The 22,794-nt window shown below is 43.0% G+C and overlaps 1 protein-coding gene across 4 annotated transcripts in view; it reads left to right on the top strand.

Annotated features, from left to right (window-relative positions):
- CACNA2D3 (calcium voltage-gated channel auxiliary subunit alpha2delta 3) overlaps nucleotides 1-22,794 on the top strand; it is a 790,850-nt gene that overhangs the window by 685,641 nt on the left and 82,415 nt on the right. For all 4 annotated transcript variants that reach the window (XM_036219353.1, XM_036219351.1, XM_016156350.2 and 1 more), the window contains one exon: nucleotides 21,783-21,844. In XM_036219353.1, coding sequence (XP_036075246.1) covers nucleotides 21,783-21,844 — 62 coding nt within the window. The remainder of the gene's footprint in view (nucleotides 1-21,782; nucleotides 21,845-22,794) is intronic.

Raw genomic sequence — 22,794 nt, 5'->3', positions numbered from 1 at the left:
ACCTTCAGAACTGTGAAGTATTTGCTTGATTTTCTTTTGAATGTCAGTGTTTTTGTTAAAAAGTCCGATACCTTTCTAATTCCACACCCTTTAGTACAACCAGCTTTGCCCAACTTCCATCCCAGAAGGTTTCAGAATGTACCCCTTGTCGCTAGTGGCCTGAAATTCCTTGCCACCCTGTCCCCCTCATTTATCATGCTGGACATTTTGTAAGTTTCTTTGATTTACATATGCGTATCCTTCAGTTCTGGGAAATTTCCTTACATTTTTTCCCCAAGTCTTATTGTTTTATTTTCTGAGAGATTTTTTTTGAAACTCGTTTCTAATCTTAGATTTATTTATCTTGACTATTATTTTAAATTTCCAAGAAGCTTTTTCTTGTTCCAAGGACACAATATCTCTTTTGATCTCTGAATATATCGACTAAGAGTTAGTGTCACTAACTCTTTGCTCAGCCCAATGGAATCTCAAGTTGTCTAGTTTGGTCACTCCCTTACCCACAAATGTAGGTGTGAAATGCTTCCCTATCACTCTTCTATTACATGCCTACAATCCCCCTTCCCTTTTCTCAAGATTACATTATGAGGATGTGGGGAATCAGAGAGGGATCTGGCAGCGTTTGCAGTAAGTTACTCCCTCTGGACAGTCAACAGACAATGCAGCCAAGCTGGTGGAGTGCTGGGGTGCTGTTAGGGTGGCGAGAAGTCCTCCTTGTTGGCATGAAGGAGGGGCTTTACCCACTGCTCTAGCTGCTTCTCCTTGCTTAGGTCCTTCACCACTCCCATTCACCCAGCTGTTTCCAAACAGCAGAAAAATTTATGCCCTGCCTCATTATCATTGAATCTAATGTGCCATGATAAGAAGTGGAACTTCTACACATATAAAAAGCAATATACCTTGATGTACATGTACTAAAAGCTTCAAATGTCATTTCTCTCATTGATCCCCTGGGCTTGGTTGGGCACCCCTTTTTTATGTTCTCATATAATCCTGTACATGTGTTTCAAAACATAATGGTCACTGGTTGTGTAATATATGTGTACCTCAAGAGATTTTAAGCCCAGAGAACACATGGGCTGTACCTGTCACATTCTTTGCTGTGACATCCAGCACAGAACATGCTCAGTCAGTATCTTTTGAATGAAGAGGTATAAAAAGGGGGAAGGAAGTAAGCAAAAGGTAGAAGCAATATGAGGAACTATAACAGTAGGAAAGAAGATGAAGTCTCTTAGGAATAATCCTCCCAGAGGATAATAAAAGTTAAAAGTTCAATTTAACAAAGAAAATCAGGTTCACCTGCACCAATGCCTTGCTCCAGAATTCCAAATAATGACAGTGGCTCTGTAACTTCATGGGAACCAGCTCCAAACCTAGAAGGAGCAAATAGTCTGCCCAACACTGGAAAAATATATTGCTTTGCTCTCTTCTCCCTTGAATGAAAATAATCTAACACTTTCTTAAATACTTGAAACAAAGAAAGTGATAAAAAGTAAGAAATGACACTTGAGAAGCTGATGCAGTTTTATAAAAAAATCCTGGGACCCAGCTGAGTTACTCATAGGGCACAGAGCTTGAGTGTGAATGACCTTTAGCTGTAATAGTAATATCTATTGTTAAAAATAGTTAAGCATTGTGAAAAATTAATCTGCCTCTGATTACAGTGCATTTAAAATGATTAGAGTTACCCGGAGAGCCTTAGGCAGGGAATCTGCAGCTCTTTGCTGTTGCTTGCTCTAAGCAACAACCATTCAAGGAGGATTTCAATGTTTTGCTATAGGAGCAGTTAGAGAGAGAGAGAGAGAGCGAGAGAGCACGTGTGTTAGAGTTCCAAGGAGACTTTGTGGATCTGAGCACCTGTTGTTGGAAATAGGACAGTAAATTGCTGACTAGCTGGAAGAAGGGTCACCATTAATCCTTCTGGAACCCTAAAAGAGCGTGATCTTCTGGGGGAATATTAAAATATCAAGGTTAACAATTATTCAGCTCTCACTATGTGCCAGATATTGTGCTAGATCTTACTTTATCACCAAGCTTTTATAACCAAATGGAGGGAAGTTAAGCCTGGATTCGAATAGTGAACCCACCATTATTCTGTGTGCTTCTTGAGTTTTTCAGTACACTAAGGAACAGAAAAAGATTGGAGTAATCTTTCAAGCAGTGCTAAGATAAACCTAAAAATTACAGAAAACAAAGAGCAGAAAAGGTTGGAGGTAGGACTTGCCAGATAGGGAGAAAGCAAAGGAGTACCAGAGTCAGGTTGAGTTACCAAAGCAGGGTAGGACTTTGCAGGAGTCGCTGGGGCATTTTGCTAAAGATCTGCAAGAGAATATCATGTCTAAGGGATAGCAGCATAGAGCCACAGCATTCTAAATGCTAAGTATCCCCCAGTGGCGTAGTATCCTAGGGAAATACCCTACTTACAATGAGGAGATGGTAGAGACCTGCACTGTGCAAAGGAAATCTTTCCTCTGGCTGTACCCTATGAAGACAGGAGGTCTTGGCCTTATCAATCAGGACTTGATCCTAGGAAAAGAAGCTACTTTAGGTATTTCAAATATTAAGAGTTTGAATATAGGGAACCAGAAACTTTTGTAATCACCAAAGGGTGGAGAATGTGGGTTGCGAAGCATCAGTGCAGATAGTTCTCAAGAACTCTCTTGGAAGCTCCTTCAAACCTCACATCTGCCAACACATCTGCCCGCAACTGCCTTCAGAGCACCATGGCCTCTATCTCTTTGCTGCCAATCTAACACTAGCTCTCTCACCCGCAACTCTAATCTAGAGCTGCACATGGCAGGGGGGAGGGTGGGCAGGACTCTGGGAAATGCAATCCTAACTCATCTTCAGTGCAGGACAGGCCTTCTAAGGAGGAAGTGGCAATGTCCAGTTGAATATCACCCATCAGTACCCTGGAACTTATGACTTCATGTTACAAGGGCATTCTATTTGCCCCACCCTCCCCCTACTTACCCTCGTTGTCTTGGTGAGGGGATGAGATAGGGAGCATATTTCTTGGAAAAGTTTAAATATGGCATCAGCCTAAGGTCCACTCCAGGTAACCTCCTGAGAGCCCGTTAAGCTGACTTGTTCTCTCACTATATCAACTCACACTCTGCCTCAGTAAAAACTGCGGAATTCTTGATAGTCATCGATGGGAAGTAATTAAAATTGTCCTGGAAGGTGAGCAACCTGGTCATTCGTGGAGATGCTTGTGTTTGCCTTTATCATTATCCACAATATGGTTACTGAGAGAAGTTAAAGGGCCTGTGTGTGTTCAGCTGGTCTGGGAAAAGGTACCATGTTTCCTATAAAGGTTCTACCAAGAGCATCAGTGTGGTCATGCTGACCTGGCATCGCTGCACGATGGCCATGGTTACCTGGGGAGCCGCGCTGGATGGATAGTGAGGCTCCCTTGGAAGGAGTACCAGGTCTGATTGGTGTTGCTTGACGTGAAGTCAGGAAGGTCAGCATGCATGCCACGGATTTGCGCTCCATGCCACTGCTGTCATCAGCAATCGTGTTTGACTGTGTTCGTGGAAGTGCTTATACGATGGATCTCTGTACATGAGGATAAGATGCTCATCTCCTATTGGAAGGAGGCACTAACTTAGACTACAGTTGCATTTTTCAGGATGCCATCCATTGTAAGCAACAAAAAACAAACTCTGTTGCATAAGTAAAATAAGCGAATTAAAGAAAGTTCATTATTTGAATTATTGGTGTGGTGGAAATTCATTATTTCATAACTAAAAGTCCAAAGCTTCAGGTATAGTTGATCCAGGGCTCAGTTGAAGTCACCAGGATTCTTAGTCTCTTGTTTTACTTGTCTTTGTGTGGGCCTTATTCTCAAGCAGAGTCTCTTTGTGCAGTGCCCCCAAGCAATCATCTGACCAGCCTGGCAAACTCAATGGAAAGAATCCTCTTATTTCCTGAAAGTTTCAGTTCCAAGTCCTGGGGCTGGCTCTCACTGGCAAAGCTTGGGTAGGTGCCCATCACTGTGGCACAGGAAGATGCATTCCTATGCCTCCGCTTAGGGGGCAAATCCTACACAAACCACATGGATTGAAATTGAAGGCAGGACAGCTCTCTAAAGGAAATGGTATGGGTGTGGGTAAGGGGGGGGGGGGTGGAGCTCTGCTACCCAAAAAAAAGGGCATGCGTGCCCAGCTGGCAAAAGCAACAGCTGTCTGTTATTCCAGCACAGCTGGAGTTCGAATTAGTCTAAGCCATCTCTGAATCATCTCAGTCAAGTTGCTAACTTCTAGTTACTGATTTATATAATAAGTAGGTTGGGTTCAATGGTTCACTCCACCATTTCCAACTCAACTTCTGCAGATCTACCCACCTATGCCACAGCCAAATAGACTGTACTGGGATGTGGTCCATTAGCAACATTTTGAGCAAGTGCATTGGTTGCTTATTTGAGGTCTAATTGTGTTGCAAAGTGGCAAAAAGTAGTCAGAAATATCGCCCAATGTTGTTGTTCAGGATCTCAGAAAAATTCAAAAATTTGAATGGACACACTCCACGGAAGTGACCATCGTCTCAGCCACAGACAGGTACCTCCTGTTGGAGCCTAGATTTCTTTTGTCTGCAATTCTCTTGGAAACAGGGCCCCCGCCAAACTCATCTGGTGCTCTGTGCTCTGAGTAGAAGGAATTATTTTTACGAGGCATTATTCATGTCTAGTCTACCTGAGGGCCACCCCAAACAGTGTTTCTGTAGCTATTAAAGGCTTTATCGGGCACACTGCGTCTCTAGCAGTTTCCTTTAGGGGAAAAGAAAAAGATTCCTCTTGAAGTTTACCACCTCCAGCGGCAATTTGCTGCCCATTTCAGGGCCATGTTAAGTGGTTGGCACCTGAAAAAAGGGCAGTCTTTTTCTTTTAAGTGCAGCCGGAAAATGGGAGTCATAAGCGAAAGTGGGGAACCGGGAGAAGTATTTCCATGCCGTAGAGGTAGCTTTCTTGTTTTGTTGTGAGCTGGCAAACTTCAACATGCTCAAGCAACGTTTTGTCAGATTTCTTAAATGCTGAATGTGGCACTGGCCCAAACGAATGTAGATGTTATTTTAGTGCTAGGAGAGATTTATTTTAATGTACAGATGCAGCCACTACAAAGGCCCCTTTTAATCGAATGGGGGCTCTGTTCCTGGCTCTTTTACTGTCTGCAACCCCCCTCCTCATTCTAGGGAACTGGCGTATGCTGTGAAATTGCAGAGTATCCCCTCCTTCCCTCTTCATCTCTCAAGGCAATGACATAAGTGGTGACAATAATTATAATTAAGATGCTTTGTGTAAGAAAAAGCAGTTTGCAAGGCTCCCTTCCCTTTCACAGCTTGCCTGGAATTCAAAGACAGCGCTGCTTGATAAAAGAAAGCACACCAACAGTAGAGCTGACTTGCCTAGCTCCAGGCTCCAGCAGAGCAGCCCCGAGAGAAGCTTTCCTTATCGAGGACCTCGATTCTCTAAGCACAGAGGAAGCTGCTCCTTTACTGCTCACCTCTGAGATGGGAAATCCAGCAGTTGAGCTGAGCCTCAGATACCAATATCTTGCACCTTGATCGAAGCCAAAATAAACGGGAAGGGAAGCACAGAGGAAGCCATGGCGACATATGAGGTTTGGCCCAGCCAAATCTATGCTCTCAAGGCAAGACGAAAGCAGAGGAGCCACAGACAAAATCAGAGTGGGGTGTAGGCTTGAAGAAAACGGGAAATAATCACCAGACTCAGTGGCAGAGGAGAAAGTAAAGCCAGGACAGTTCTCATTCCTATCCCACCCAAGGCCCCCTATTTATAATAATTTGTAATATTCTCTTTACTATCCCAAAATGAAATACATGGAAAATATAACCATTTTTCCACATGCAAAAAAAAAAAAAAAAAAAAAAAAAGCTACAGACTACTGCAACTATAGTATCAAGAAATAAAAGGAGAGTAGTTTATAATAGGATAATATATATTTTAACGTGTACATGCTTGGGTACAGCTATAAGAGGAGGCAGACAGAAGTAGCCAGAAGCTTGTGTGGAATCCCTGTAAACAGAGTGGCTGCTGTACAGACATCTCAACCACAAACCATGCCTCCTTGGGGATGGATTCTCTGAAATAGCCAGGTTGCAGGCACACAAAACATACTCATCTCTCTCTTTCACAGGACTGTAGTTACATTTTTTGGAAATTCCATGTGCAAGGCATACTTTGATTTAGATTGAAACAGAGTTCATTCAGTTCAAGGCCTAGATATGGGCCATGCTTTCCAAGCACATAGAACCAGGCAGAGCACCAGAAGCACTGAGGGCATGGAACCATTCTTGGTTGGGGGCCGTCCCATGAAATATAGGCTTTCTAGTTATTGTGGCAAGCAAGCTACGAACTTCCAAAGCAGCCCCTAGGGGGTGATGCAGCCTCATTGAGAACCACAGGGGAGGTGGGGGGCTGCAGGCATCTGAGTCAGGCTATGGTCTAATGTCCCAGTTCCGCCAAGTCCTAGCAGCTGTGTGACCCTAGTTAAGTGACTCCATTTTCTGCATCATATCCTTAAAATGGAGAGAACATCTTTCTCCTGAGATTGCTGAAAGGCCAAGTGGGATAATGCTAGTTGGGCACCTGGCCCCAACCGTGCCCTGCATGTCCCCTGTGATTAGGGGCAGCTCCTGCAGCCCTGTGTGTCCTGGGCCATGTCTCCTCCATGTTAACCTGCCTCCTTAGAGACAAAGGATGTTGTTTCTGCTCTGCAGTGTCTCTCATGGGCATAGGTTTCCTTTGTGCTTCAGACTCTTTTCTAAGGAGCCGCCTTTTCTGTCTTCTTTCTTCAGAGAGTGGCAGCAAGTGTGAAGGCAGGAGGCTTTGAAAGGTGCCATAAGCATCTTAAGATCTCTTTTTTGGCTTCCAGGAAACTGGTCAGCTCGCAGAAGTTGGAAAGAAAAATGTAAACATAAAGCAAAATTTGTGAGGCAATATAAAGCAAAATATGTGGATTTATTAGTCTTATATTAAGCAGAAATTATTCTTTTCTACAGGGATAGGCTCATTAAATACATATTCTTTTTAAGTAATTTTAGGTGACTCCTTTTATTTCATTCATTTTTAGATATTTGTTTCTTGCGCTTCAAAGTCAAAAAGATATGGGTTCAAATCCTAGTTCTCCCAGAGTCCCTCCCAGCTTCCAAAATGGAAATTTCTATCATGAGTCTTCCAGCTTGGCCATTCATAAACGTCCGTGTCCTCAGCTGTAAAACAGAGGGGACAATGACAATATCTACCTGTGAGGATTTTACCAAATCTTCAGATTTTAAAACCCTCAGGAGAGTTAGGAATGTTCTGGGTAGTTGCACATACACCAGATCTAGCTTGCTTACCTTTTAGCAAACAAGATGAAACATTCCACAGTGGTTTGAAGCCCCATGTTTCTGCAGGTCACATGGGATCTACAAGAAGTCCAGGCCAGCAAATGAAATTAATCTCAGGCCTCAGATAGAGGGACCTCAGCTACTTAGCAGGCAGATTGGTGAGTTACAGACACACAGTGCATCATTCTTGGAAAAACTGTGTGGAGACTCAGCTACAGGGAAATGGAACAGAGTATGTATTATATTAGATATTGTACATATTTAATGTATATTAACTGTTCCTCTTCATGTATATATGTGACATTTATTGACTGTTTACTACATGCCTGATACTGTGCTAGGGTCATGACATGCATTAGCTCACAACCATCCTCAAAGGTATGCACGACTCCTGTCCCATTGTGCAGACGAGAAAACTCATGGGAGGGCACACTGACTGTATGTGAGACAGGCAGGACTCAGACCCAAGTTTGTTTAACATTTTTCAACCTGGGCATAAGTGTAAGGAAACAGACACAGATGACAACGAAGAAACTACTAAAATTATGGGGCTTCATAACATTGCTAAGGCTTCTCACCTATAGAGATGATACTCTTGAAATTCCCCACCCCTAGTACAGACAGCGCTGAGCCAAGATCATGGGGCACTGCCGAGGCCCCAACGCATGGCAGGAAGATGACCGTGTTATGGGTAGAGAAGAGGTACTGGTCATTATGATGGGACCCTCAGAGGACCCCCATAATCTTTTCCAATTGAAGTCTTTTGTCCACATTGAAAGGTCTAATTTCCACCAAGCAGGAGAGGAGTATCCATTGCTCCCCCGGCCTGTGAAGAAAGCGGATGGGACACTAGAGGCGGCCTCGGGCATCTGCCCGTACAGCCATTACAGCAGACTCTGAATTACTCTGAGAGGAGGGTGGTGGCGCTCAGTCCCGACAGCCCTGGGCTCTGTCCCAGGATTGGCTTTGAGTGGACCTAGGAGATGACATCTGATTGGACTCCTAAGGTTGCCCACTTTCGTTAAGTGCTCCATTGTTTCTGTTCTTGGATCAAGAACTGGAAAAGGGCTACAAATTTCAGTCCACACACTTCAAGTAGGTGATAAGTGCAGCTTTATTTGAACTAAAATTAATTTATAGCGGAAGTCTCAATTATTCTGGTGGGAGAGAAATTTCAGTGAATCTAGTGTCTCTCTTCTCTTCCCCAGAGCCCACCTAAACTGAAGGGTGGGAGGAGGCATTTAATCATCTAATCATGCAGGAATTCCTGAGTCACCTGGTCCCCTCTAGTCCTCTGTCATCAGTCCATGTACAGGCCAATGGGCACACTGGCAAGCCCGCAGGGAGCCTTTGGTGGGGTGTCTGTCTGTGGCCTCTGCAAAGCTATCTGTTCCCACCAGTAGCAGGGCTAGAAGAGGCTAAGCTCCAGTGTCCTGCCACTTTCTGCTGGAGCGAGGAGCTGTGTTGGGGAGTACGGCTCTCAGCTCTGAGAGCCCCCAAACCCACTCCGACCTTGGAGTTAGACTCAGGGTAAAAGCAGAAAGGTAAACACATGCAGGTTTTTCCCTAGGCCTTCTGTGACCTTGACTTCCCTGGATTCTCTTCTTTTTCAAGTCAGATGTCTTTCCTGTGTACTCTTTTGAGGGGGCTGGAGGCTGAAGAGAGAACTGGCCCGGGCAGTTCCCCAATTATCCTTACAGCCCTTAGATTCCTAGGGGCCTTGGCTTCTGAGACTCAAAAATCCAGAATTTATGCCTTTGTTCCCTGAGCTGCTCTGTGCCCTCCCTTCCCTGAGGCCCTAAGCATGGAATGCTTTAGTTGAGGGAATGGACAATAGCCAGGGGGTGACAGGAAATTCTGGGAAGAATGTTGGTAACAACCCTATTTCAAGCTGTTATTTCTCAAAAGAAGAATGAGAGGCAACTGATTAACCACCTAGTGCCTGGAATACAGTGCATTTGCTTATTCATTCATTCAGTTTGTATTGAAAGCCAACTGGGCATGGAGGAGCTTTTGTGGAAAGGATAAAGGTCTGAGTTGAGGGACATTGAGGCCAGGCAGCCTGGCTCACCACAAAGGCCTCTGTCTACACAGAGTGCTCTTGGGAGTAGGCCTCGGCAGAGAAGGATTTGGACTTCCCTGCCAAATCAGAAAAAGAAGTGCCTGCCTCACCCCCATAGCCCACCCATACACAGGGACCTGATCAGTGCAGCCTGTTCGGGAACCCAGATGAGAGACTCGGGTGTTGCCAAGCACGTGTCTGGGAGCAATGACTTAATCACAGAAGATGGCTTTTCCATCCTCAACATCTGCCTGATTAAATTATAGGACAAAACTGGTCTCCTTCACTCCAAGGCTGATTCCCAAATATTCCAAACTCCTGAGATTCTAAGAGGTTGAAGAAAAAAGGTGCTTGATTATTCCAAAATGCTGTCTGCCCCTCTCATTAGTGCTTCTCCATTCCCTTCTCCCTCCCTGCTCATAATCACCTCATGCGCAGCTGTTCTGGGAGGATCTGCCTTGGGCCAGGTCTACTATAGCCGAACACATCTGCCACCCAGGTGTTTGACTTCGGAATGGGTCTCTAGATGGCCAGAGGGAACCAGGCCCAGCGGCATGCTGGACTTGCCTTAGCACGCTGCCTTGCTACTCTCAAGCACATGGTCTCGCCTTGCCTGTTTCTGTCGTTGTCTTTCCTGCGGTCCATTGAAATGGAGACACTGGGTAGAGGTTGGGAATGATGGTCTTATTGACTCACCATCAAGAGGGCGATCCTGCCTGTGATGAGCTAGCCCCAGAACGGTCCCCAGTGTTTGTTTAAACCTCTGCCTGAGGTGCTGGTCGTTGTCTTATAAAGACTAGGGAAGTGCCGCTTCTTCACTTGCATCAGCCTCATAGGTGGTCTTAGGGTTCTCAGACTCTGCAGGCTCATTCCCACCATGGGATTTTACAAGTGACCCAAAATACTCTCTCTGTCCTCCCTCTTCACCTGGACACTAGATCCTCATGAATTCCTACTCATCCTACATGTTCTACCTCTTTATTGAATACCTCCCTAACTCTGCCTCCAGAGAAGAAAATGTGTTCTTGAGTCATCTTAAGGTAATGGCCCAATCACCTAAACAAATTGCTCATCAGTATCTGGAAAAGACAGAACCAATCTGAATATTCTAATAATGGGTGTAAATATTCTAGATTATTTAAATAGAGAATGATGTGTTACTTGTCCTGAAACCTCCAGTTTGCATTTTATCTGACCGTAAAAACACGGGGAGCTTGATAGAACTCACAGTTGTGGAAACTTCTTTCGCTTCACTATGTGAGGTGAAAACAAGGCTGAAGATCACTTCCAAGAAGGGAGACTTTAGGCCTATAACTTACTTCTCTGGTCCTTAATCTTACAAATATAGTGTGGCTGAGAGTACTGCCTACATTGTACACCATTACAAGGGTTGGTTATAAAGTATCTGAAGCTTCCAGCAGGTACCTGGCACGTAGTAGGGAGTTTTAAAAATGCTATTAATTAGTATCAGTATTGATGCTACTATATTATGTGATATATAATTCCTACAACCCGATTTATAAAATAATTTTTATCATGTAATATGTCTTTTGTAATCCTGAGATGTATCTTATGAGCAGGGACACATGCTTCATAAAATAATTTATTTGCAAGCAAAACGAAAACATGTTGAAATGACAAGAGACTTGAAGTCGGGGGGATGGGCAGTATCTGGCAAAGTGTAGATTGATGTACCAATGGCAAAACTCAGGGTTTTGGGCTTCACTCAGTCAGAAGACCACACCTCTCCATCCCATCCCCAGGCCCGTGCTCTATGGAAGTCTGTCATTTCTCGCCTGATTATGTGAATGCTCCCATCTCCCCACCAGTCCCCCTCACACACAGCATGCAGCCCATCACCTTTACCTGCAGATATTTCCAAAGCTCACATCCGTTTACCTCTCACATTCATTCCTTGCTGAGAACCTTTTCATGGCTCTCCATTTTCCTCGGGACAGAGCCCAGGGCTCTTGGATGGCAAAGGTAGGTCTTCTGAGAAAGAAAACTCTCTGAGCATAGCTGACATCCCCATCAGCATAGCATCTAACCACCAGTCATTCATTCGACATGTATTCACAAGCGCCTACCTGAACTGGGCACTTTTCAAGGTACAGGGAATACAAGTATAAACAAACAGCCTCTGCCCTCAGGGAAATTACCTCTAGCCAGGTGGGAATGAAACACAATAAATAATATATAACATAATTGAATGTTTTAATGCCAAATATTGATAAATGCTTTGAAGAAAAAAAAGGAGTTTTGACTGTTGATAAGAAGGTCATCAGATACTTGGTAGACCAAGCAAAGTGGTTTATTCTCTACTGTAGTGAGAAAAAAAACAGTGCCTTCACAAGGTCTTAGTCCCAGAAAGGGAAGGTCGAGCACAGATTGATAGGGTTCTGGGGTCTGGGCAGTTCTCTCGGTTTGGGGATCTGATTGAGATGTGGCTACTTGAAGAATAGTGGATTTCTCAAGTCTTGATAAATCAGTAGTTGTCTGATAAGTGAGTGGTTCTCTTAGCTGAGCCATTCCTTGTCCTAAGCACTCTTGTTTAGACAAATTGATTTGGGAGAAACTTCTCAAGTAAATCATGAAGTATTTTTACTCATTTATAGTCTTATCTTTCTAGGCATGGATTCTCTAACAAATAGTAAACTCACATTGATGGAGGCAGCCTTGGTTGGCAGTCCTGATATTTAGCTGTGGAACATAAGCTATCTCTGGGCTCGCAAGGCTAAGTATATGACAGAGGTCATTGCCTGGTGTGTGCCATTTAACCCTCAGTTGCCAGGTTTAGCAAATTAGAAGTATTTTATACGATAACCCTATCAGAAATTTTTCAATAATAGAAAAATAGATAGATAGATAGATAGATAGATGATAGATAGATGATATAGATATAGATATAGGTATAGATATAGATATAGATATATAGATAATCATCTACGTGTTCCGTTTCTCCTGTGGCATCAGAATAACTTATAGTGTCCAGACCATAATCCCACAAGACATCAACCGAGCTGTGCTGAGCTGCTCCCTTCATACCAGCACAGAGTGGTCTCTCCTTCACCACAGCTTCCACCCAGCACTGAAGGGATGTGAGTTTGGGGGCTCTGGAATTGACTCAGGCTCCCTCAGATGAGCTGAGTGTGCTTGGATAAGCCCCTTTCCTTCTCTGTGCCCTGGAACACGACTGGAGAATCAGAGGAGCCGGACATATCCCTCCAGCCCCATGAACCACCCAAGCGGATATTTTCGTGCTGCTTGGGATTAAATTCTGTCACAAACATCCAGCTCAGAGGTGTTTGGCAAATACACGTAACCATTCTATTAAGGGTTTTGAAATGTTTGGAAATCTGACCCTTGATTTTGTTATAATCTCTTTGGTAACTGTTATTAGGTGGCAACTTAATAAGAAATTATTAACTGGGGAGCTATAATTTGGAAGTTTATAATTTTCTTAATGGACATTGATTTGTGTAACCCTGATTAAAATACAATGAAGCCTGAGGCTTAAATGTTTTATTATGAAAGGTTGAAAGGATGGCAATTGACTTTAAAAATGTATTAGCTTGAAAACTTTATTGAAATAATATTATTTGAAGAGTTTTGTGAGCATAAAATGATCTGACAAAAACTTTTTGATGCCAGCTCCACTGGCCTCAGAAAGCTGAGGGAATATAGGTTTCTTCAGATGAGGTCTGGAAAAATGCTTCCAGATTAGCTCAGGGGTGAAAAGAAAATTGTTATTCCATTCCACGGCCCAGCTAATTCTTTTCAACATCGATTCTGTCAAATAATTAGAATCCAAATGGAGGAAACATTATAATTGTCATTTATTATACTTCACCAAATGTGACTGCTCCCAAGGAGCTCTGACGGGACAAAAACAAAGTGATTATGAAAGAAAAGTGTAGGCAAATGGATCAGGCCTTCTGACACTCACTCCCAGAAGACAGTGCCAGACAGCGGGTGGGGATGGTTTCAGATCAAAATAGGCCTCCGCAGCTATGAGCCTCCAAATAAAATCTTCTGCTATTGCGTTGTCAATCGAGTGATAATGAGTCCCATTTCCCATCCCTCTCTCTCACCACAGACCTATATCATGTAGTTCTTTGTTACTTAAAAGCACATAGAAGAAAGATTACCACCACCCCCTTCAGAAGTAAAATACGCAATCAGTTAAGGGGTTATATTTAAAATACTTCCTCCCTTTTTATAACTGTATTTCTTCGCTTGGCATAGGCTAAAATATGAGTTGAGTCTGCTGCTGCAAGAATGTTTCTTTCCTCTAATCTTTGAAATAATATCATATCTTGGAGATTAATGTTCAGATTTGACCAAGATTATAATAAATGAATATTACTTTGATCTGAATACTTTTCGAAAGGTTGTTGCTGATCATCCTCCCTCCCCTATAATCTTTTAAGAGCGCCTTTGGGCTGGCCAGTCTGACACTCAGAGGGACGTGAGTGCAGCTGCCTTTTCTTCCCCCTCATCTTCACGAGGATACTCTGTTCTCCGTTTCGCCCAAATTAGTCCCAGGATTTCAGTTGTCTTTTTTTGTCCAACATTCCATCATGCAATTCATTAAAATCTTCACATGAAATATTTAACAGATGAGCTATGTCATAATTCACATTACAGTTTTAAATTGTTATTCATGTGGTAAGTCATTTATCCTGGACATTAGCAGACCTCTGGAGTGGGCTCATATTTGATGTAAAGATGGTTAGAGTTCTTCTCCTCAACACTCCAGAACAGTGGCCTTATTCCAAACCCCCAGTTAATCGTGAAATATTCCAAAAAAGTGACATCCAGCTGCATTGTTAGTTCTACTTGCAATTAACTGTTTTGAAAACAAACAGAAGAAACATTTAAACAAATGTGGCTTGGCTAACAGCTATTACAGTTGACCGTTAATTAAGGCAAGTTGGAATCTAAATATGCCAGGCCTTGTTACTGTCACTGCCAGCAGTCCTTGCCATTGTGGACAAAGGAATGGAAATTCAGAGACCCTGTCAAAGTGGGGCTGAGGACAGGGTGGGGGGCATTACCCCAGCCCTGCAAAGATACCCACCACTCTGCTTGAGAAATACAACCAGTAAAGAGCTCCTTTTCTGCATGACATAAGGTATGGCCAGTATTTCTTTGTAGAATTTGGGTTCTAAGAAAACTTGTTCCACTCCTCAGTGATAAAATACAGAGTAAAGCCTTAATAGATACTTTATTTATTAACTTATTATAGTTTTATTTTTTCTAATAAAGATAACAGTTTTCTACCCTATCCTTTCCCATGGATTGGAATCTATTAGAAGAAAACACTCCTCTTTGTGGGCTAAGCCAGCTTTGGGCGGCTCTGGGATCTGCTTCTCTGCCTGTGTACTGAAAGGAAATAATTGTCCTCATGCTGCCAGCAGTAGCCAATCAGTTGAGAAGCTTTGAGCCCAGGCCGCCTGGCTGATGAACACAGGGAGCTAATGGTGCCAGTACTGGGACGCTAACCCTCTTGATTTTCTATGCTGGCCTGTCTAGCCTTGTCCTGAGTGTGCATAAAAGATCACAATTTCAGAAGGGGTGAGCGATAGAGTTTGAAGGGTGGAATGCACCTTTCATTAATCCTGGAGGGAGAATAATCCATTCTAAAAGGTTGCTCAGCTGAAACAACCATCTTCAACTTTCTACTTCACTTTGCCAGCGTTCGCATTGTCTTTTTTCTCCTCCTTTGGTATCATAATTTTGTAGAGTGTTTACCCACCAATACTATGCCGTAAAGAACATTGCTAGCAGTGGACAGAATGGATGGTCATGGATGAATTTTATGTTGAGTCTCAATATATTGGCATGAGTAGTATACTTGGTAAAATACAAGAATAAACATTCTAGGAACATATTATAACCTGATGTCGACAACATTATCAAGCCTTTAGCGTTCATTTTACACAAATCCCACAAAAGTTCTAGTTAGAAGCTAATGCCAGTGTGATTCTCTTTATAGAGACAGAGAGGTGAAGTGAGCACACTGCAGCAGTCATAGAAACGGGGTTCACAACCAGTTCTCCTGGTGAAAAATGTCCTGGTTATAATTCATTGATGGTGGCAGGATTGCTCTTCGGTCTCCTGGACAGCTAGCTCTCCATGTGTATGTGAATGGAGCGTATGGCTGGAGGGCCGCTGGGCAAATAGAAGTGGGGGTGTTCGCATGAGCTTGCCTGCCAGGCATGGTGGGCGCTATTTTACAAACCAGATTTGTGCTCCTAGGGGTATGTTGCAACTGGAGGCCAAGCTCCAGAAAATTATTTCTAAATGAATACAATATGAAAAAGTTATTTTATTTCTAATTTTACGTGTAACATTGTTCTTTGGTGAGTCTCGAATTACACTTGAATGCATGTCTATTAACCTGATATGAGATGTATGCATGATTTCATCTTGAATGCATTTGAATATAATAGCACTGGAAATGTAATTTGTATTCTCAAATTTTCTAAAGCAAAATAAATAAATCTTGGGGGTGGTAGCCACATTTGAGCATATTGCATTGATTTCTTTGGGTTCCTTTCAAACTAATTACCAGCTTCCCCTTGCAAATCCAGGTCTTCTCACACTGGCAGTTCTAGCTGATCTAAATCCTCAAACCTAAGTCATTCTTATTTCTTCCACCTCCAGAGACTAGGTAGCATGGACAGGTCTGTGGAGAACTTCACCTTTGATCCTTAAGGAATTCCAGTGTCTACCTCTTTGTGACCCCCTCCGAAAGGGTCCAACAGAACCCTTTGCTGTGGTGGAATGTTCTAGATCTGCATGGCGCAGTGGAGGAGCCACTAGCCCCATGTGGCTATTGAGCACTTAAAATGTGACTATTGCAACTCAAGGACCAAATTATCAATTTTATTTTATTTAATTCAAGTAGCCACATGTAGCCGGTGGCCACCAATCTGGACAGCACAGGGCCAGAACATTTGAGGTCAGCTCATTGACATTCTGCACATAAAATGGTCTGTATGTTTTGGTGCTTGGATGATGCTCTGTGCTCGTCTCCGTCAGCCCCGAGAATGCTGAAGTGCAATCCTTTCTTCAGTGATTTGACTGCCTTCTCTAGACCTCACCATGACCATTGCATCCCTTATATCTTCATCTCAACACACCAGCCACCTAGCATGTGCCAGGTTTCTGATAAACATAGGAGGAATAGAGAGGAGGGAAATAGGGAGGAAGGAAGTTAGGAAGTTTGAGAAAAAAAAGGAGTCTGGAGTTAGATACTCAGTGGAAGGTCTGTGGTCTGTATTGCTGTACTGAAAATCTGTGCTCGGGCCCTTGTGAGTATCTAGTTGAGTCACAGGAACAGTAACCTGAATAACCAAAAGAGATATCAGTGCTTCCAGTGCCTGAATGTTTCATATGAAAGACACTGGGGCTCTTTGGGAAGATGATTATCTTAACAATGATTCTGCTATTTCGCTGGTTTCCAAAGACCATTGTCTTGGAGTCACTGTCCTAAGAGGCTCACCCAACATGTATTGGCACTTTGGGAAGGATCTCAGGGGTTTGTTCTGCTCATGCAAGGTGATCCTGTGTTCTAAGACATGGAAAAGGGACTCTGCCTCTGTCCTGGGGGTGAAGGTTCCTAGCAGGGAGCCTGGGAGCATCCGTAATCAGTGGAAGTGAGAGGCACCACCAACTCCGGGACAAATGTGCTGATGATTGTCTGGACTGTCTAAGCAATTTCAAACCCAGGGATGGTGTTTTTCTTTTTGGATTCTCTTTGGGATTTGGGTTTCACTAAAGTACTTTCTGCCCTTGTTTTTCTTAGTAAATTAGCAAATTGACCTGAATCAGAATATACTGTTATGGCTTGAAATGTTGTTAAAAGAGCAAAGTAGACAGGCATGACAAACATCTTCAGGTTCCTTTTGGAACATGTTGGGGGAGAGAAAGAGTGAGACATGCAGAAATAATAATGTTTGGTTTTTTTCCTGATAAAAGTTGAAAAAAGAAAAAAATGTGGAACAAAACAAAGAAAACTAGTGAGAGGAAGATAAATTTCTGTTTGTGGAACCTCATATATATTTTCCTGAGTAGAGCTGGCTATGTTGTTCTGAAGCATTTTTGTTTGCTTGTAGCAGGGTGTGGTGGGACAGTTTTTATTCTGGCTCTGTGTGTGTGTGTGTGTGTGTGTGTGTGTGTGTGTGTGTGTGTGTGTGTGTGTGTTTCACTTTACATCATGTTCATGCTTAAGAGATCACTAGCCAAATGTCCCCATTGGCTGTGACTGCCAAAAACTCATCTCTTTCTCCTCCTCTCCACTGACTGGGCCATTTCTCTAGTACTCGTTCATTATGGACTTTCTAAACTATAAATCTAAGGTCCTGACACTTCTCTACTTAAAGATCTTAAATCGTTCCTCAGACCCTACAGTAAGTCAGCAAACTTCTGTAAAGGGCCAAATACTAAGTATTTTAGCCTCTGTGGGCCATTTGGTCTCCACTGCAACTACTTAACTCCGCCTTTGTACAATAGACAGTATGTAAACAAATGAGAGTAGCTGTGTTCCCATAAAACCCCATTTACAAACAAAGGCTGGATTTGGCCTTGGAGCCAACCCCAGGCCTCCAGGATACTCTTCAGGTGCCTTGGCTTGACATTCAAGAACCTTTGCCATTTGACCTCAGTCTGCATAGCCACATCTCTGACTCCCATTCTGTCAAGCCTCAAAGGATACGGTGGTCTAAAAAAGGTTTCATCCTTTTGCTTGTGCTGTTTCTGCATTTGGATCACCATCGTTTCTCTGTTCTAACTTTTTCGACCTATCAGATCTCTATGCCTTACCTTACACAAAGCTCTCACTAGTTCCCCTAGACCAAGTCTGCCCCACATTCTGATGTCCTCTTTACCTTGTCCCTACTCCTCACCTAGACTAGGAGGAAGCGTGTGCTCTCACTCCCCTTGGTACCCAGCTTGGAGCTCCGCTTGGAAAAAGCCAGAAAACAAATGTTCACGAAGTTGACCTACCAGTTGGCTTGTGAATTTTCTGATCGTAAAGAAATATAGTAATTTATAGGTGAAAATACTACAAACCCAGACATGTTGTGGGAAGTCAGAGGTCAGAGGTTCTGGAGAGGATACGGAGGTCAGTGTGCAAAAACATAGCCAGGTCAAAACCGAGATGACCCATGGCAGTCGGGACTGCGTGCAAGCTCTCTGGCACCAACCCCATGGCCCAGACAAGGGAGTTGGTAAGGAGAAAGGAAAGTGGTGTCTAGTTTAGGGCATCAGGGACCAGGGAGAGGATGCAGCCTGTTGGAGTGAGATCAGAGAGAAGCAGCCCGCATGATTAATGGGATGGAGGGACTGACTCATGAGGAAAGATTAAAGCACTCTGAGGAGCTGGGGTACAGACTGAAAGGGGCAGATGATAGCAGGCTGCAAGTATGTGAGATGGATAAACACCCAGGAGGAAGCAACTAACTTCATTAGGGAGGTGAAAACAGGGCTCCACCACAGAAGGGGAGGGGTGCTCAGAAAGCACATGGGTCACCGATGGAGGAACTCAGGAGATGATAGATAGGCCGGGACAGCACTAGAAACACCATGGAAAGGTCACCATGAGGTGACTCTTTCAGAGACCCCTCTGTATTTATCCTGTAAGGTCTCAAAGCCTGCCATAGCTGCTGACGTTGGCCCCGAGAGGTGGCCTCAGAAATACTCTGACTGCTAATCTGGAGAGTGATGCACAAGGGGAGTTGCAGAGTGAGATGAATAGAGGAACTTATTTTTCACTCCCCTATTAGATACCGGTGATTGGATGTCCAGACAGTTTTGAGGCCCTCTGCTCTGAAGCCAGCTTTCTCCTGCCTTCCCCGTCTTTGGGAAAACCAGAGATATTCATCTCAAGCCCTTTCTTGAGAACACAGGGCCTGCTCTCACCTCTGCCTGCTGGTGGATCTGAGAAAACCCAGCCTGCACTCTGGTTCACAGCTTCTTTAACTGGCTCATCCCAACAGGGACAAGACCAGTCAGGCATTTTAGAAGACAAGATTCACTTGAAACTGCAGGAAACAGCCCTCGGGCTCCAAAATCAGCTTCCTCCAGGTATTCTCTGACATTTCCTCCAGGTCTGGGCAGAACAGCTCAGGTCATGGTCTGACAAAGTAACCCACATCGTGGTAGGTCTTTGATACCCGTTTCACTTAGGCCTGTGGAGCAGCCGTGCTGGACTCTGGGTGCACATTCAGGTCACCTGGGGCGCTTTTCTTAAACCACCCATGCCTAGAGGCCACTCCTAGAAATTCTGATTTAACTGGTTTTAGTGTGGAGGGAGAAGGCACACAGGCTCTCACCAATTCCCCTAGGCCAAGGCTGACCCACCCTTTGTGCTCCACACTTCTCTGTTTGTGCCTCTGATGGCTTCTTTACCTTGTTCCTACCCCCAGCCTAGACTCAGAGGAAGCATGTGCTCTCACTCCCCTTGGTACCCAGCTTGGAGCTCCGCTTGGAGAAAGCCACTAGTGGGTCATGAAGTTGACCCATCAATTGGCTTGTGAATCTCCCAATCACTAAACTTCTTAAAAGTTTCCAGGTTATTCTAATGTGTTGAGAAGTGCTACTGAAAAACTTTTCCTTGGGTGTCCTTATAATTCGTATTAATGTTACTCCTTCACGTTTCTCTCTAACTACTGACTATAATATCATCCGAAAGGTTTTTTAGAAAGCAAGTATTTACTAATGAATCACTTGTGTGCTTGGCACCTTGTTGGGGTCAGGGATCCGGTGGGGAGCATGAACAGGTCCCTGCCCTTGGGGAGCTTATGGTCCAGAAGGTGGAGGACACTTAAGACAAAGCAGGATGGAGCCAGAGTGCTAAAATGGCTCATCTCAGAGACTTCCCATTATCTTTTTGAATATCTTTTTTTTATTCCTGTTTTTAGCTTATGTTGGGAAGGGAGGTAACCACAAGTGTATAAATTTTAGAAATACTCAAGTAACATGTCTCTAAGCTAAAGAACCATATGCATACTGCAGCCATACTTAGCTCTAGTCTTATCTTAGAATCTGACATTCTAAGTACATAGATAGAGGGTGACTCTGCAAGTGTACAGACCCCAGTCAACCTTGACTCTCAGGGCTTAACTTCAACAATGTCTTTAGGAGGTAGGAATGCACTGGATAGTTATTAGGATGATAGCTCAAGACCTTCATGAATCTTCAAGTTCCTGAAGCCAACACAGCAGTGATTCCCCAAATGGGGGAGTCTAATATGGCGGCATACGAGATTTTAAGAGCATCGAGTGAACTTTTTTTGTAATTGTGTATGTCTTTTGATACATATTATTATTTAGGTTGAAGATACATTAAGCACTTAAATAAAAGGGGGAAATATGGAAAGATAAATAACAGTATTGGTGGTATACAGATACGGCAAAATTTGGGGAGGTTGTATGCAATGGACTGAAGTTTGTGAAACTGCTCTAGGGTAAGTGGTGTCCCATAGGGAGTCCAGTGTTTCCAGCACAGTCTCACTCTTTCTTTTCAAATTCCTCTAAAGTTTTCTCACCATCTGACAAGTTTTCTGCCCTGACTAGAGCACTTTCTGAAATGGTTTCAATAGTTGTGTTGTCTTGGCTTCACGGAGAGAAATGTTGTGAGCTTGTTCTTGTCACAGTTCTGAAGATATACCAAATTCCACTTCCCGAAGTTCAAGTCACTTTCTTAAATTCTTCCCTTTCTGCATGTTTCTTTCACTAGAACTGACATTCACCGTTGCCTTAGGGAGCTTTCCACAAACAGAATTGTGTAATTCCCTCAGAGTTCCTGGGGAGAGAAGGTCTTTGAGATGTGAAAACTAGGAGCCAGTTAAAACTAAGTCACATAGCAAAGTGACTCACTTCCAAATGCCAGCTTCATGACAAGTGCTTTTCAAATTTTATATCTCATTAACACATGTGTAATATACATTTTAGAAATGCAAGTTTCCAGAAAGGAACTCTGAAGAAACAGTGATCTTCTGAATATCTTTTTTTTATTCCTGTTTTTAGCTTATGTTGGGAAGGGAGGTAACCACAAGTGTATAAATTTTAGAAATACTCAAGTAACATGTCTCTAAGCTAAAGAACCATATGCACTATTCTCAGTTTGCTGGATACCAAGAGTTCTGTGGGTACAAGTAACCTTGAGAATTCCTTACCTCAAGAAAAAAAAAAAAAAGCCTTAGTTGTATGCATCACTGTAAATTTCATTTTTCATTTTTACATGTTCTTATCTGATATGCTTATATCGGCTTCTTGCCATGACAGATAATTTTCTATGATAATCTTTAAAAATATGTGTAACGAGATCTCTAATGCCTTGCTGTATTTATAATGTCTCCCAGCCGTAGGCATTCAGATGAAACTTGAATTTTTCCAAAGGAAGTTCTGGACTGCCAGCAGACAGGTAAGTTATAATCAGCATATCGAAGCATTAGCAGCACTGTTATTATACAGGTGTTCACATTTGGGTACCTGGAGCCTAAAAGTACCAGATTTCCGATGAATGTTTGTAAAATGAACTGCTGGCTGCTCAGATTACCTTTCATTTTACTGCAAAATAAAGGGCTGTCAGCATGTTAGACTTCACATGCTAGAAAAGCAGATAATGTGCTCCTATAAATGGTTTTAATTGTGATCTCAAGATAATGATCTTCCAAAGAAGAAATTTTTCTTTTAAATATTGGAGACTTTCGTGACTTTTCATAGTGACTTCTAGCCTTGAGATGCCTAATATTTATTTGTGAATCTCCTTGTCACGCTCTGAGGCCTTTGCATCACTAGATTTGACCATCCATGCATCTGCCTCCCTTGGCCAGAGGCTCCTCTGCCTGGAGAATCTGGGCATTTTCTTTCCAGATACTATGTTCTCTGTACTAAGTCACGCCAATGGTATTTGTTTAGTAATTCAGCAGAAATGGCAACGCATAAGTTGCCTCCACTCTAAATATGGGAATGATATATTGTTTCTTAAATGAAGATACTTTAGGAAACTCTATACTAAGCATACAGAGAGGAGTTTTTAAAAAAAAAAAAAAAACACTGGTGATTAATTAATTTAAAAAATAAATAATTACATAAATGTATTGCTTATAAATAAATTAAAATAGACAACATAAATTAAAATGAAAAAGAGCCATGCTTCCCCCTCCCCTCAAAAAATTGTCTTTTATATTATTATTTGGAATTGGCATTGTTCCTAGCAAGGGCAGGCAAGACTCATCTTAGAGCGTTCCCTATAGATGAAATTGGTATTTGCATAACAGGCAAGAACTTCTATAGCTTGTCTTTAAGTAAATAAGTGGCAGCCATAGCCAGCCCTGGGATGTCCAAGAAATATGTTTCCCATGCTTTCTT

Source organism: Rousettus aegyptiacus, unplaced genomic scaffold (genome assembly GCF_014176215.1).
Source record: "Rousettus aegyptiacus isolate mRouAeg1 unplaced genomic scaffold, mRouAeg1.p scaffold_m13_p_4, whole genome shotgun sequence".
Taxonomy (NCBI): domain Eukaryota; kingdom Metazoa; phylum Chordata; class Mammalia; order Chiroptera; family Pteropodidae; genus Rousettus; species Rousettus aegyptiacus.
The sequence above is the reverse complement of the archived record's forward strand: the minus strand, read 5'-3'. Positions and strand labels throughout refer to the sequence as shown.